The sequence below is a fragment of the Carettochelys insculpta genome, chromosome 8, assembly GCF_033958435.1.
Source record: "Carettochelys insculpta isolate YL-2023 chromosome 8, ASM3395843v1, whole genome shotgun sequence".
Classification (NCBI taxonomy): domain Eukaryota; kingdom Metazoa; phylum Chordata; order Testudines; family Carettochelyidae; genus Carettochelys; species Carettochelys insculpta.
Window position 1 is genome coordinate 8,598,949 of NC_134144.1, and position 13,901 is coordinate 8,612,849.

Sequence of the window (13,901 nt, forward strand, 5' to 3'; positions counted from 1 at the left end):
TACACTATTTACTTTGTGGCTAGTGCCTAGAAAAAATCAGGGATAAGGGGCTAGTGACACTAGCCTGTATGGTTTATAAGTACCAGTAGCTGTTTGTAAAGTGAGTTTGGCACTGAGTTGAACATGAGTTGCATCTAATGTTTATTCTGTTGCAGAATATAATCAGCATAATACTTCTCTCAAACAATGGACCAGTGACTATTTACTTAACTCCAGACCTCAAACAGCATCAGAAATATCTGCACAGTTGTCAGAGGGAAGAAAGAAAAGGCACCTAAGTGAGACAGCGCTAGGTAAGGGAAAAATGTGTGTGTGTGAACTACTTGGAAACTCTGAAAACACCCTTAAATTAATGTATTTCACCCTGGAGTCCCAAGCATTAGTCAAAGTTGTTTCTTCAAATAAATTAATAGATAACTTTATAAAATTGGGTTTTACAGGAATGTGACAAATAGCCCTATAATGACTATGCAAATAATAGACGTGCACCATTTCATACCTGCTGTTTTCGGCTTTTTTTTTTTATTTCTTCCATCCTCCCCCCACCTTCTTGCTCCTGTTCTACTTCAGTGTGATTATAAAGGTAGACATGCTTTTGTTTTTTCTTGTTACTTACTCCTTAAGGAAACTTCTTGACATACAGTTGTATTTGTGTAACCTATGTAGTTTGGATATTATTACATTTTTAAAAAATTCTCCATGAAACAGCAAGACTAAACAAGACTTTAATAAAGATGGTGGGTAACTAGTATTCTTAAAAAGGTACTGGTGGTTATCACGATAGTTATAGACTACACTGGATAATTTAATTGAAACAGCAGTTAAAGAGAAAATTCTATAAAGCATCTAGGTGAGTATGACCATACATTAATCCAGAACACTTTGCCAAGGAAAATAGTCTCTTTCCCATCTTTTAAAATTCAGCTGCATAGTAGACAAAGGGGAATTGCTGGATGTAATGTATTTGGAAGTTGAGAAAAGCATTCATAAACTTCTTCACAGGGAAACTAAGGCTACATGTCGAGATATTTTTAAAGTACTTTATTCCAAACTTGGTGCCATCCAAACGGCACCAAATTTCAGAATAAGGGGCTATTCTGGTTGTTCTGTTACTCCTCATATGACAAGGGGTACTGGAACCCAAATAGTAGTACTATTTAGAGTGCTGTGAAAAGCAATGGCATTGCTATTTCGGGATACCTTTGTATCCCAAAATAGCACCCACTCTGTTGACAGAGTCTAAGTCAAGAGACAAGAGAGAGAGCAGTTAAGGAGTAAAGTTTGGGTTAGAGAGAAACAAAATTTTCAGCATGGAAGAATAATATAACGGAGTACCCCAGGTTCAAAACTAATTTTATGGTTGTATGTATATCTGTAGAGAGAGAGAGAGTAATATATGTATTAACTAGGAGCAGTGAAACAGCAACATTTTGAGATGACACCAAATGGTTTTGAGTGGTCAAGACTAGAAAGAAGAATGAATAATGTCAGAAAAGCCCAGCTATGACAGGTGACTGAGCAACATGTGTGTGAAACTCAGTGTACACAAGTGCATTGTAACGCATTCTGAAAACAACTATCTGAATTACTTGCAATTATGAATGTGACAATCCCTATGATTGTACTAATAGCACTTAAAGGAAGGTACAGCATGACAGTACAAACCTTCTGAAGAGTAAATTCTTCGGGGGTTCTGATAATTTCATTGATTTTTTTTTTAAATAGCTTTATTATCAGGGTTACAGTTTCCTTCTGCCACATAGTGCTGTGGCAGGGGTGGGCAGTAATTTTTCAAAAGAAGCCCACTTCAAGAATTTGGTAAATGGTCAAGGGCCACATTCTTCTAGGATATGAACAGAGGAGGTGTGAAATCAAAGTAGCCAGCTCTACAGGCCACGTGCATCTCTGCATATCCCTTGGGGGAGTGGGGGAGCCTCTGAATGCTGCATGTGCCCAAAAGCACAGCCCAGGCAGCTTTCATTTGCTGGTTTCTGGCCAGTGGGATCTGTGAGTTTGTGCTAGAGGTAGGGGCAGCATGCAAAGCCCAGCCCCCAGCAGTGCACAGCATGCAGACGCATAAATGGTCCCTGCAGGTGGCCATTTTGAGTGGCGGGCAGAGGCGTGTCCTAATTTGGGCTCTGTCTAAGAGAAATTATCCATGAGGAAAACCAGCAGCCTGGTGAGCAGGGCCAGAGAGCTGTTTACGAGACGAGAGGTGATATATGCTATGCACAATAGCGCTTTAGCTAGAGTCTAATCTTACCTTTTCCTTCCACATTGGATCTATTGGGCTAAACAGATCACGTTGTTTAGTTAGTGCTTTAAATATGTTTAGTTTGGTATGGAAATTTCTTTTCTGCCTTCAAATCAGGATAAGAGGCAATTGGGAACAATGCTGGTTTGCTGTTGCAGTCCAGAAAAATTGCAGCAGGAGCTGTATTTGCTGAGATGGAATAAAAAGTACCCTGAATTATGGTTTGTCTGGAAGATGGGCAGCACTTTAGGGGAAATCAGACCTGTGGGTGAGAAAACTGACTTTGCCTTTGTCATCTTGGCTGCCATTTCCACTTAGGCATCAGTCAGGAAAAAGCTGTTGGTTTATGCGTAAGCTGACTGGGGCTCTCTGTGATGTGCAGCCCCATCAGGGAAGACTACACTTGGTAGTCAGGTGACTGTCAAGACTATTCCCACAAACCTGATTGCTGTTGATTGTGATTGTGCCTAGTCTAGTAGCTCTATAAAAGGAGGCAGGATCTGACACAACGAGGCTGCTTCCAAGAAGGAATTACCCCCTTGAAATAGAGAGGCAGGTTTTGTGGGCTGGTTGTGTGGGAAGTGAATGTGTGATGGGTTCAGCCATATAGATATTCATGAAATCTCAAGTGTTGAGCTGTGGACTTTCAGGAAAGGCCTCATTTGCTACTATATGGGGAGTAGTTTTAAGATAATAGAAAAAAAATATCCTTTTTTTTTTCTCCAAATCTCTTTGTGGCAGGAGAAAGTAACAGTAGGTTTGAAGATTTTTCCTTTCAACATGCAGAACCAGAGTCCCATAGTGATTTTGCTGCAGTGGCCCATGTCAATCTGATGTCTAGATCTACCCAAAACACATCATCACAGGTAAACAAAAAATGAATATACTGATGGATTAATTAAAACATCACCAGAGAGTTGGGTAAATTGATACACACAAAAAATACAGGCCTTTCATATTGTACTTTGTTTTACATAATTTTATACATGTATAGTTAGTGTGAGATTACTAGTCTGTATTGGGAAGGGAAAAATGAAATGCATTTTCAAAGACAAGAGTTTCATGCATTGTGTAATCAGTTTACCAGAGTTTTTAAGGAACCTCTGCATTTAAAACAAAAGAAATGAATTCTGGTTTATGTCACCACTGGAACTGTGACTGGAGGCTTTTATAATTCCATTTCCTGATGCATCTACATAATATTGGCTAGCAATTTAATACAGTCTTCATCCTGTTGCATCCGGATTTACCAAACCATGACTAACTCAAAGTTTTATTTACTGAACTATTAGCAAAGCCTCTAGTAAAGTGATGGTGACATCCAGGCCCCACTGAAATCAATGGCAAACTTCCCATTTATGAAGAGTGATGCAGAATTTCACCCTAGAAGTCTTCAGGTTTCAGTGCTGTGGAACTATGGAATTCTGTAGCACAGAAATATGAAGTCTTATGGTTTGACACATACTGTGCCTGATAATCAAAACCTAATTGATGTTCACTACACAGTTAGTGCACTACCAAGTCTATTGAATTTCTTTCCTTGAGTGAGCCTTCTGCACATCTGCATCTAGTGGGAATGTTCTTCCTTTACCAAATTGAATGAAAGCGTTCTATTTTGCAACACACTTTTTCAGTTAAAGTTTTGTAATTAGACTGAATCATGTTTTAAACTCAACCACCTACTGTAATCCAGAAATGTCAGTCCTCTCACTTGGGAGGAGAGGTTGGATAGCCCCAAGAAGAAAAACGCTGAGAAGTTCAACATCCTCTTTTCCTTAACAAAGGGATTTCTGCAGATTTCAAGACCAATATTTTCCCTCTAGATTATTCTACACTGATAAAATACATTGCTTATGTATATTTATTCTCTGGCCTTTAGGATTCTTATTTTTATGGAGTAGAAGAATATCTCTGTAGTGGTCAGGTAATAGGTTAGTAGATTTATCCTAGAATGTCTTCAGTATAACCTGTGATTATGAAGAACACAGCTGTTCAGAGTGGAATTGTCAACAGTGGTGCTCAGCATTAAGTGTAATTGTGAAATCAGTATTAAAACGCCCACTGACTTCAACGGGAACAGAATTAATCCAAAAATGAATACTTTTGAAAACGGCATTATAAAAAGTCACGTTGCTTTCATGTGTCTGTTAAATTTACCGAAAAAAAAAAAGTTTAATTCTATTGTCTTATAGTTAACATGCAGCTATTCTCATTAAACTAATGACTGTTCTGTATTATTGTTATATAGCATAATTCTAGACGGAGACTGAGAAGTGAGAGCTCCTATGATATAGACAACATAGTTATTCCTATGTCACTGGTTGCTCCCTCTAAGCTGGAGAAGCTGCAATACAAAGAAATCCTCACTCCAAGGTATGTTCTTTCCTCCTTCTGAGCAGGTAAAGTGAATCCCATGCTAAAAATTTTTTTCTGTTTTTTAAAATGTTCCTTCTTTCCCCCAAGAGAAATGATCAGTGTTCCTGCACACACAGTCATGTCTGATGCACAAAGTATGCAAACTCTAAAATTAAAGAGGAATGTTTTCCTCTAAATTCTGGTACATGCAATAGACATAACTATATGCTTTAGGATTCTCTCTCTTAGTAGTTAGTTGAATTTTTTTTAATTTCTTGGTTCAGGAGAACCCACCTACATCCCCAAGAGCATGCACAGAAGTACACATACATAAGCCTTTTTAAAAATTCCAATTTTATCCAGTATCTTTTTCATGCAGCATAACCCCATTATTTTGGATATGATCCTCTAAGCTCATTTAAAAAAAACTTTTGATTCTTTGAACAGCTTAAACAAGTTTCTGTTAAACTAAACAATGAGTAGATTATGTACACTAGACCTTTTTTCTGAAATCTTTGACGTGTGTTTCAGGTTTTGGATAGTTTTATTTAAAGGCTTAAGTTATATTAACAGGGACAATATTAAGGAGCTCAGATTCTGTATTTTTTACAGAAAAACTTTCTAGAACCTTATCTTAGAAAAAGTTTTAATTATTTTTATTTAAATTAGCTGTTTTACCCAAATATTTACATTCCCTTATAAAAATTGCAACAGAAGTACTACAGAATTGTGCTGTTTAATGAGAGCCAGAAAATGATACGGCTTAGGAACAAAACAACTTCATTTCACTTCTGAAGTGATGAACCATTAAATGTAACTAGCTCTGTATTAACTACCCTTCTCTGATTCACAGCTGGAGAGTTGTTGAGCTTCATCCTCTGGGACGATCTCATGTAGGTGAAGAAGAGGTAGGCCACTTTTTAATGAAGCCAAGAGTTTAATGTGTGGCTTTCAGTAGTCACTCGTTTCATGAAAACGCCTGGTACCTTTGAAACTTAGTAACTATTAATGTAGAAACATGTCTAAGCCTTTGTGCAAACAAGTATGTTTTATATACTTAGTCAGATGTCTCTTCTCCCTTCCTACCTACCTCTTCTTGACAACACAAATAGGTGACAGCAAGGTGAATCTCCATTAGGAAGCAAGGGGATGAAAGAACTAGAAATCAGCACTAGTACAAGCAGCAGTCCATCTATGTCCCAGAAACAGAACGCATGGGCCTGTAGTTTCTTGATTAATTTCCTTTTAGTTCTAAGATTAAAAGGAGAAGAGGAAGAAAAATATGAAAGAACCCAGAGTTTTGAAGCACCTAAGGTTTTCTGTCTCAGAATCTGCACCTTTTCAGGCCAGGCTCTAGCACATTGGGGCCCAGCCAGTGATCCAGCAACAAGCCCCTTCTCCTTCCCCAGTCATTGCCATTCTCTTTTCAAGGACTGGGGATACTGGAGATCCAGTAGGAAACCCTCTCCAAGGAGTAGTTAATTTGGTGGATCTCCATTCTTTGATAGCAATCTGTCTCCCTCTGCACTGTTAACAAGGAGCACCAGAAAGCCAGCTTTTGTGGGCTTGTAGCAGCTCTGCAGATACTTTTGTCGCCTTTTTTTATGGGGCCATGTTTGCCTAATCCTTGCACCATTGTTTGGTTTTCCACTGGTGGGAGGATCCCATTTCTCATTCCTGTCTGACACGGGGCAGCCTGCAGCACTCTCCTCAGCATTCCATGAATAATTTCTTCATCACTCACTGCTGTTGTTCTTCAGGAGCATGGGGCAGCCTGGCACCCCTCTCGGCTGATTGGTTTGGGAAGGTTTCTCTTCCCAAAGGAGGCATATGCAGCGTTTCCCAGACCCAGTGTGAACAGGCCATGTCCATTCTGTGGTTTCTCTCCTCCCCATGTTTCTGCTGTTGTTTCTTCTGACCAGATGCAAATGACTTGGAAGAAACCTGCCATTTCTGCTACCTTCTTGAAATCTTTGAAGGTATCTGATTTCTATCTCTAATCACTATCATTGATGTGTACTACTTAGGCTAACCCCTGGGCCTGACCCCTCCTTGGAAGAACAGCAATCTTAGCAGGTCCGATACAAACATCCAGACCTTGGTCCCAAACAAAGGGATTGCTACCATCCGTGGTGAGATTATCCTTCCTGGAGCCACTTCTGTGTGGGGGTTAGATGGTCCAATAAACTTTTCAAAGGGGTTCTCTCTCGCCTTCGAGACGATAACTCACCATGCAGCAATCGTAGTGGTCACATGTGCTCTTGGGCAAGACTTAACCTAAAGTCTGTGGTTAGCTCCCTCCAGCTTTGTTCATATTATAGACCTAAGAGCATCTACAGCTTTACTGCTGTAGCTACTCCACTGTGAGGCCTCCTATGTAGCTGCTCTGTGCCAGGAGGGAGTTCTGAAAACATCCCCTTCAAGCATCTCCCATCCACACAGCACTGTCCTCACTGGCTTGTTGGAAAACTTGTATCAGTCCGGTTGAGGGCCCTCAACCAAGCTTACAGCTGTTTCCATTGCTTCACTTTTACCTCTAACAACATAATGGGCTTCAAAGTGACACGAGCACATAGTGATATTTCTGGACTATGATTATGTATGTTAATATTCACGTGGTTGACTGGAGAGACAATTAACATTTTTCTTGTTGGAGATGAATGGATCTGATCTAGTCCCTCTCTTTGCACTGTTATGCCAGCACAAAAGGGACAGAAAGGTGACTTTTCACACCCTTGCCTGACAAAAGTTTTAATGAGAAAAGCACTAGTTCTGACAAAAGTCTCAGGTTTATGCAGTTCCTGCAGGCATACTTACAAAATGGAATATCTTAATGAATTATTGAGGAAAATGAACAGTGTAATTGATGCAACATCCATTGCTGTTTAAAATAAGGTGTGGGCATAGCACCCTCGTGCTCTGACAATCCAGAAGTGCTGAATTTTTGGCCCATTGGCAGCCGCAGTAGATTAGAGGAGTCCTCAAACTGTTCTGAAGTGTGCCAGAGAGTGGGCTTGTGTAGAACTATCTCAGGGTGTTCTGAGGAGGGCAAAATAGAGGTCCTTTGTGTGCATACCATTTTTCTTCTCAGATGCGACTAAGCAGCAACCTTAATTTTCAGTGTGCTGCAGAAGGAAGAGTTAAACCATCTCAAAGTACAGGGTAGTTCTGGTGTCTGGATCCAGAGGCCTTCACTTAGCAGTCTGGATCTTGTTCTCAACTGAGCAACCAAAATTCTGCTTAGCTTGGATCTAAGCAGCTTGCTAGCGTTCTGTAAACCATTCACAAAGAAATCAGTTGCATTGAACAGGTAACTTTTCTGCTTGGTTTCACAGAAGGAATGTGGCATTTCAGCTTTCCTCCCATCCTTGTAGTTTAGAATTTTTAGTATTCATAATGAGGTCACGCTTACATTACTGCATGTTCAAAGCACATCGCTGCTTCCCACTCCTGCAGCATGCAGTATCTTTTTTCCTCATTCACCTTCCTGTGAAGTATTAGAGTTGTTGCATTCATGCATAATCCTCTGGGCTCCTAGAATTTGCCAACATATATTGACCTGCCTCTTAAGGTAACATTAGTTTCTCCTGCTATCATTTTCTGGTTGCAGAACTGGTATTCTGAGCAAAATCTAGGCCCTTATGAAACATTCTCCATTTAAAATAGTTCACAAAGACAATGTTGTGCTGTATCTTCTCATCAACTTTTTGTTCAAGGTGCCATCGAAATTTACTCCTCCAGTATTTTGAAAGCTTCATGGTCTACCTTGTCAGGCCAGGCTTAAAAGTTTAGATAGGTCTTAACCTTCTAGGAAATCATCTCTGTGCTCATATTTTGTAGAGACATCCAAGGATGAGGCAGTCTCTGTTCAGAGACTGTCTAAATTGGATACAAGTTGAGTACGCTGGAGCTTCAGTGCTGAGAGAATTAAGGGTTTGTTTGGTTATGTTGTGTGTGCCCTTCCATCTCATCTTTGTCATTTTATCCCTAACAGATTTGTAAGTCTGTTGCACGACATTCAGTTTATTCAGCATTGTTATTTCAAATGGGAAGCCTTTTTCTCATTCTCAAGTCTTTCTTCTGCTAAGTACTTCCAAGCATGTCTCCTGAACACTGCTGCTGATTGTTTTCTAAAAGTTGGGTCTGCTGTTTTGTTTTGATAGAGTACAGGCTTACATGGCTATCTCAACTGTTACTATAAAAGAAACTGTCAGGTTATATCGATGAAGGGAAATTTAATTGCTCTTAAGGGTTGTAGTTTATGTCTTGTGTGTTCTGCTCTGGAAAAAACGTAAGCATCCATCCACAAAGTAACCTTCCTCTTAGTTTTCAGTCTAGCGTAGTCCTCACTTTTTAAAAAAGGCCTTGATTATTTCCCTAGGGGTCTAAATAATGTCTGTATCAACTTGATATTCCTGCACAAACATGTAAATTAGGGGGCTAAAAAGTTGTATCATATATCTGTACTTTTCAGTTTTATTTTAACATGCAGTCCCCTCCAGTGTAGTCTGTACTTTTGGTTGTGTAGGTGACAAAGATTCCCCACATGGTTGTAAATACAACCTTTGCCTTAAGTTTTAGTGGTGCTTGTAATCACAGCAGCAGCCATTTCATTTATTACAGATAGAAGATCTGTCAGATGAACATTTTTCTTCACGTCATGCCAAATATGAAGAGAGAGAGAAAGCAAGGTGGTTGTTGTGGGAGCAAAGCCGATGGCCCAGAAGAAATAGCAGGTAGGTGTATTGTCTTAATGGGGGGGTTCTTACAGAATAATTGGGATTTTCTGTTAGTGTCACAGCAGCTTTTAGAACTGTTCTCAGTGTGGCAACTTTAGAAATGGGGCTATTCACCATCAAAGTGTTTACTACGTACAGTATCATCCATATTTAATTTCTTCTTTGAGTGTTTGCTCCTTCACATTCCAATGTGTGTGTGTGTGTGCACATGTTTTTAGGAGACTTTCCTCTAGTGGTACCTGTTGCATTGGCTGTGGCGCCTCTTGTGGTGATTTCTCTTGATGCTACATGTACGCTCCTGCCAGCCAGACTCCTGCTCAGTTCAGCATGCCAGACAACCTGGCAGACTGCCTCAGTCGATCATTGCAGTTCCATGAGTGGTCCCTCTGGGTGGATGTCACCCAACCATTTTCCAAGGGTTGGGTCATTCCCAAGTGGACCCATTTGTGACCCGCCTCAACAGGAAATGCCCCCAGTTCTGCTCCTTCCAGTGCCACAGCCAGGGGTCCCTCATGGAGGCCTTCCAATTAACGTGGATGGGGCAGTACCTGTACAAATATGTCGTTCCCCTTGATACTAAGGGTCCTTATCAAAATTCATCAAGACTTGGCAGATTTAATTTTCATAGTACCCATTTGGCTCGGATAGCACTGGTACACCATGCTGCTGTCCCTGTCAGTGGCCTGGCTGGTAACATTGTCTCTGCTCCCTGAGTCAGGACTGTGGCTGGTTGCAACACCCAAACCTGGAATTCCTCCTCAGTGTGGAAACTCCAGGGCTCAATCACCTCAAGCTCCAGTGTTCAAACTTAGTTCAGGTTGACCTAATGGGCATCCATAAGCCTTTCACCTAGGCCACATATACTGCTAAATGGAAAAGGTTCTCCCTCTAGTGCCTTAGTGTGGGAATCTTGCCCAAGGATACTGCACTTCTCCTCCTTCTGAACTGTCTGGTCCACCTAGAGTACCAGGACCTGGCTGGGATATCAGAATTCTATTTGGGATCTGGTGCCTGGTTCCTCTTTGGGGACCTGGTAGTGGTTTTCTCAAGGGGTGGGATAGGCTTTATCATCATGTGTGGAACCTGCTGCCATCTTGGGACCTTAATCTGGTCCTTGAGTGGCTTGTAGTCTCCTGCTTTAGAACCCTTGGCTTCGTGCTCACTAGCCTACCTCTCGTATAAAGTGTCCTTTCTGGTGGCTGTTATGTCCTCCTGCGGGGTGTTGGAGGTGAAAGCCTTTACCTCTGAGCCTCCATACATTGTTTTTTTATAAAGATACGGTACAACTGTGACCCCACCTGCTGAAGGTGGTGTTGCCATTCCATGTTAACGAGGGCATTTTTCTCTTGATGTCCTACCCTAAATCGAGCGGGGACAGGGCATTGCACTCCCTGGACATACAGCAGGCCATTGCTTTCTATATAGATCTCACTGAGCTATTCCACAAGTCTCCCCAGTTTCTTGTTGCCTTTGCCAATCTCAATGCAGCAGCTGTTGTCATGGATCACCACTTGCATCACGCTCTACTGTGACGTAGCCGAGGTTCTGGCCCTGCCTATTATGGCACACTCAACTAGAGTACAGGCTTCTTCCATGGCCTTCCTGGTGCAGGTGCCCCTTATGGACATCTGCAGAGCAGTGACATTGTCCAAGCTGCACACCTTTGTGGCACATTATGCCCTCATCCAGATGGCAAGAGATGATGCAGTGTTCAGCAGAACTGTTCTGCATTCACCTCTGAGCTGAGAACTGACACCTCCTCTATCCAAACTGCTGCTAAGTCACATACTGGAATGCACAGGAGTAAGCACTGAAGAAGAAACAAGTTACTAACCTGTCCATTTCAGACCCCTGCCTTCTGTCTGTCAGATTCCTCTGGTAAGAGAGAACTGAGTGGGGCTGGGTCGGCAGGGGTATATGTGCAGCATTGAGAGACACTGCCTATGGGGCTGCCAGAGTTGACCCCACATGTACTGTGAGGGGAAAAGTATTCTGACAGCTGTGCATGCGGTACACATATTGCAATGGACAGGAGCAACAGTCAAAAGGGGGAATAACCATTTTTTATTACTCAAAAAGGAAAACTGTACACTTATCCCACTGCTGCTGTTTGCTGCCATGCTCAGTAATTATTGCCTAAGCCAAACAAATAGGGTGTCATTTCTCACTCATTTATCCTTGATTTAGATGACTGAATGGAGGGGGGGAGGGGGCATTTCTCTGGATCTAAGACAGGAAATTACCGCATTCAGAGACTCTCTCCAGGTACGGGATCCTGTTAAGTTGGTACATTTTTAAAAGTATTATCAAACAAATAAAATGTATTTAAATATTTTATACCGAGGTCAGCTTTGCCATAAAGTGCTGTTTTCAGGTTATCTGTACGTCTAAGCATACAAGTAAGAAGGCTTTAAAATTTGAATTGTTTCTAGTCACTGAACAGAGTAGTTGCTAAACAAACTTATTTTGTCTTGTACTAGATCTTATAGCAAAAATGCTGAAGGACAGCTGGGACAGGATCCAGTAACAACAGAAAATCATCCTAACTCCTGTGCCTCGCTGCATTATGCCAGTGAAGCTGCTTCAGAGCTTCCTTCACAAATCCATGGTTCTGTATGTTGCAGGGTCCCCCAGTCTTCAAAGGAAAACCAAGAAGCAAAGGTAGAGGGGGTGGGGGTTTAGTAACTAAGAGTCTGATCCAGTGCCAAAAGCGTGGCTGATTTCAGGGGGTCTTGGATCAGGCTGTGAAACTGTTCTGATCTCTGTTGCCACTTACACATTTAACTTCCTACCCCAATTTCTGAATTGCGTTTAGAGCTTCTGCAAATGACCAGATTGAGATCACTTCCAAATGAAGTCCTCAATTTGTCAACAGAATACGAACAGCACAGGCAAAACTTCCATTACTAGGTCAAAATGTCTCAGCGTCAGAAAGGAGAGTAGCAGGCTCTCTACTGCTACGTTCTGTAGCTTTTCTTCAGAGGATGCCAGCACCCATTGCAAATCATACTGATTGTGATGGAAAGAGATGTTCTTAGCAATAGAAAATTAAGAACTCCTTTTTTGCATTCCTTGCCCTTTAGATCGTCCCTGCATTGTTTAACCTTGGAAACTATTTTGGGATGCAGCTTATATAAAAGATTCTGTACAAAAAGAAGTTGTGCCATATTAAGCCAAGCTGCATTGAAAACTTGGTACCTAGCGAAATGGTATTCTTCCTGGTATCCAAAGAACTTTGTAAGCACTGTGAAAAACAAGATTAATTTGTTACTTGATAACAGAGTCATTCTGCACATAGCTAACCAGGACCCCCCTTCTCCCTCTTTCCCCTCTTTGATTCCTTTCAGTCTGAGCTGTGGGAACTTCGGGTTTTTCCATTAAAGGATGAAGACGTAGAAACCTTACAGTGCCAAGACCAAATAACAAATCAAATTGAAAGTTCAAGTGCAGCTTTCCACAGCGACTCCCTCTGCATTTCATGTACGGCCATCAGTTTGCCAAACAATGGCCCTCTACCACAATCTACAGAAGGTTTGGAAGACTGCAAAAGTGTTTTCCTGGGACTCTGCAGCACAAGAAAACAAAGGTGACAGGGAATAATGTGTGTCATTAAGAAGCCAGTTAGGATGGAGAAAAGCCTAAGGTAAAAACTATAATTCACACAAAAATAACAGTACAATTCACATACTGTACATAAGCAGCGTATAATGTAGTTTGTTTCTTGTTTGTAACAGGCTGGATAAAATACCAAATGCAGCATTTTGCTCTTCCTGAACCACAAGAGAAACTAATTATTTTTACACTGCAAGTCTACTAATCCCCGAGTTGAAATGGGCACACCTAAATAGCGGGTTTACTGGTGTACAGGTTACTGCTTTCTGTTCTCATACTGCCACATTCTTTAATGCTTTTTTTTTCCCACGTGTTTCTGGTTTCCATGATTTCTGAGACATCATCATACACTTTATTCCTTTAAACAAAGAACTTCAAAACACAGAAAAACTACTTGAAAAGACAGTGAGAAGTTTTTGTTGTTGTTTTGTTTTAAGGGTTTTTTTTAAAGCTTTCTTTAGTGGCATAAGCCTGTGGCAAATACCTGCCTTGTTCCAAATGCGTGTTTGAAATCTCTGGAATATTTAAGTACCAAAAATCCTCAAACACTAATACACAAATATATCACTATATTTCCATAGTTGATTTCAATCACAAGGGGGGGGGCAGCGAAATCTAGGATTAGTGAGTGAAAAATTAAAGATGCAGCTCTTTGATTATAATTTTGGATCACCATATATTTGAAGAGCTAACTCCTAGACCTACAGTAGCTAATGCTGTTTACAACTGTTGACTGTCTTATCAAGACATTTTAAGCAATACTTTGCAAGGTTCTACCAAGTACACAAAAGTAGAGTGGCTAACCCAAAAGTAAGGACATCATAAGGGCTTTTAAAACCCTTTCAGTGTTGTTAAACAGATGTTTTTTTTTATTCATATCCATTTTGCACTAAGAAAATAAAGGAAATTGTTTTAAATGCATACATTCTGACTTCTCAAGT

General features: G+C 40.9%; 1 protein-coding gene across 4 annotated transcripts in view; it reads left to right on the plus strand.

Annotated features, from left to right (window-relative positions):
- KANSL1L (KAT8 regulatory NSL complex subunit 1 like) overlaps positions 1–13,901 on the plus strand; it is a 111,625-nt gene that overhangs the window by 87,668 nt on the left and 10,056 nt on the right. For 2 of the 4 annotated variants that reach the window (XM_075000741.1, XM_075000742.1), the window contains exons 9-15: positions 156–293; positions 2,996–3,120; positions 4,503–4,627; positions 5,463–5,517; positions 9,233–9,345; positions 11,829–12,009; positions 12,696–13,340. In XM_075000741.1, the coding sequence (XP_074856842.1) occupies positions 156–293; positions 2,996–3,120; positions 4,503–4,627; positions 5,463–5,517; positions 9,233–9,345; positions 11,829–12,009; positions 12,696–12,938 (980 nt within the window). In that variant the 3' untranslated portion in view covers positions 12,939–13,340. Of the gene's footprint in view, positions 1–155; positions 294–2,995; positions 3,121–4,502; positions 4,628–5,462; positions 5,518–9,232; positions 9,346–11,828; positions 12,010–12,431; positions 13,341–13,901 lie in introns of those variants that run through there. The other 2 variants (XR_012646351.1, XM_075000743.1) reach the window with 2 other exon arrangements.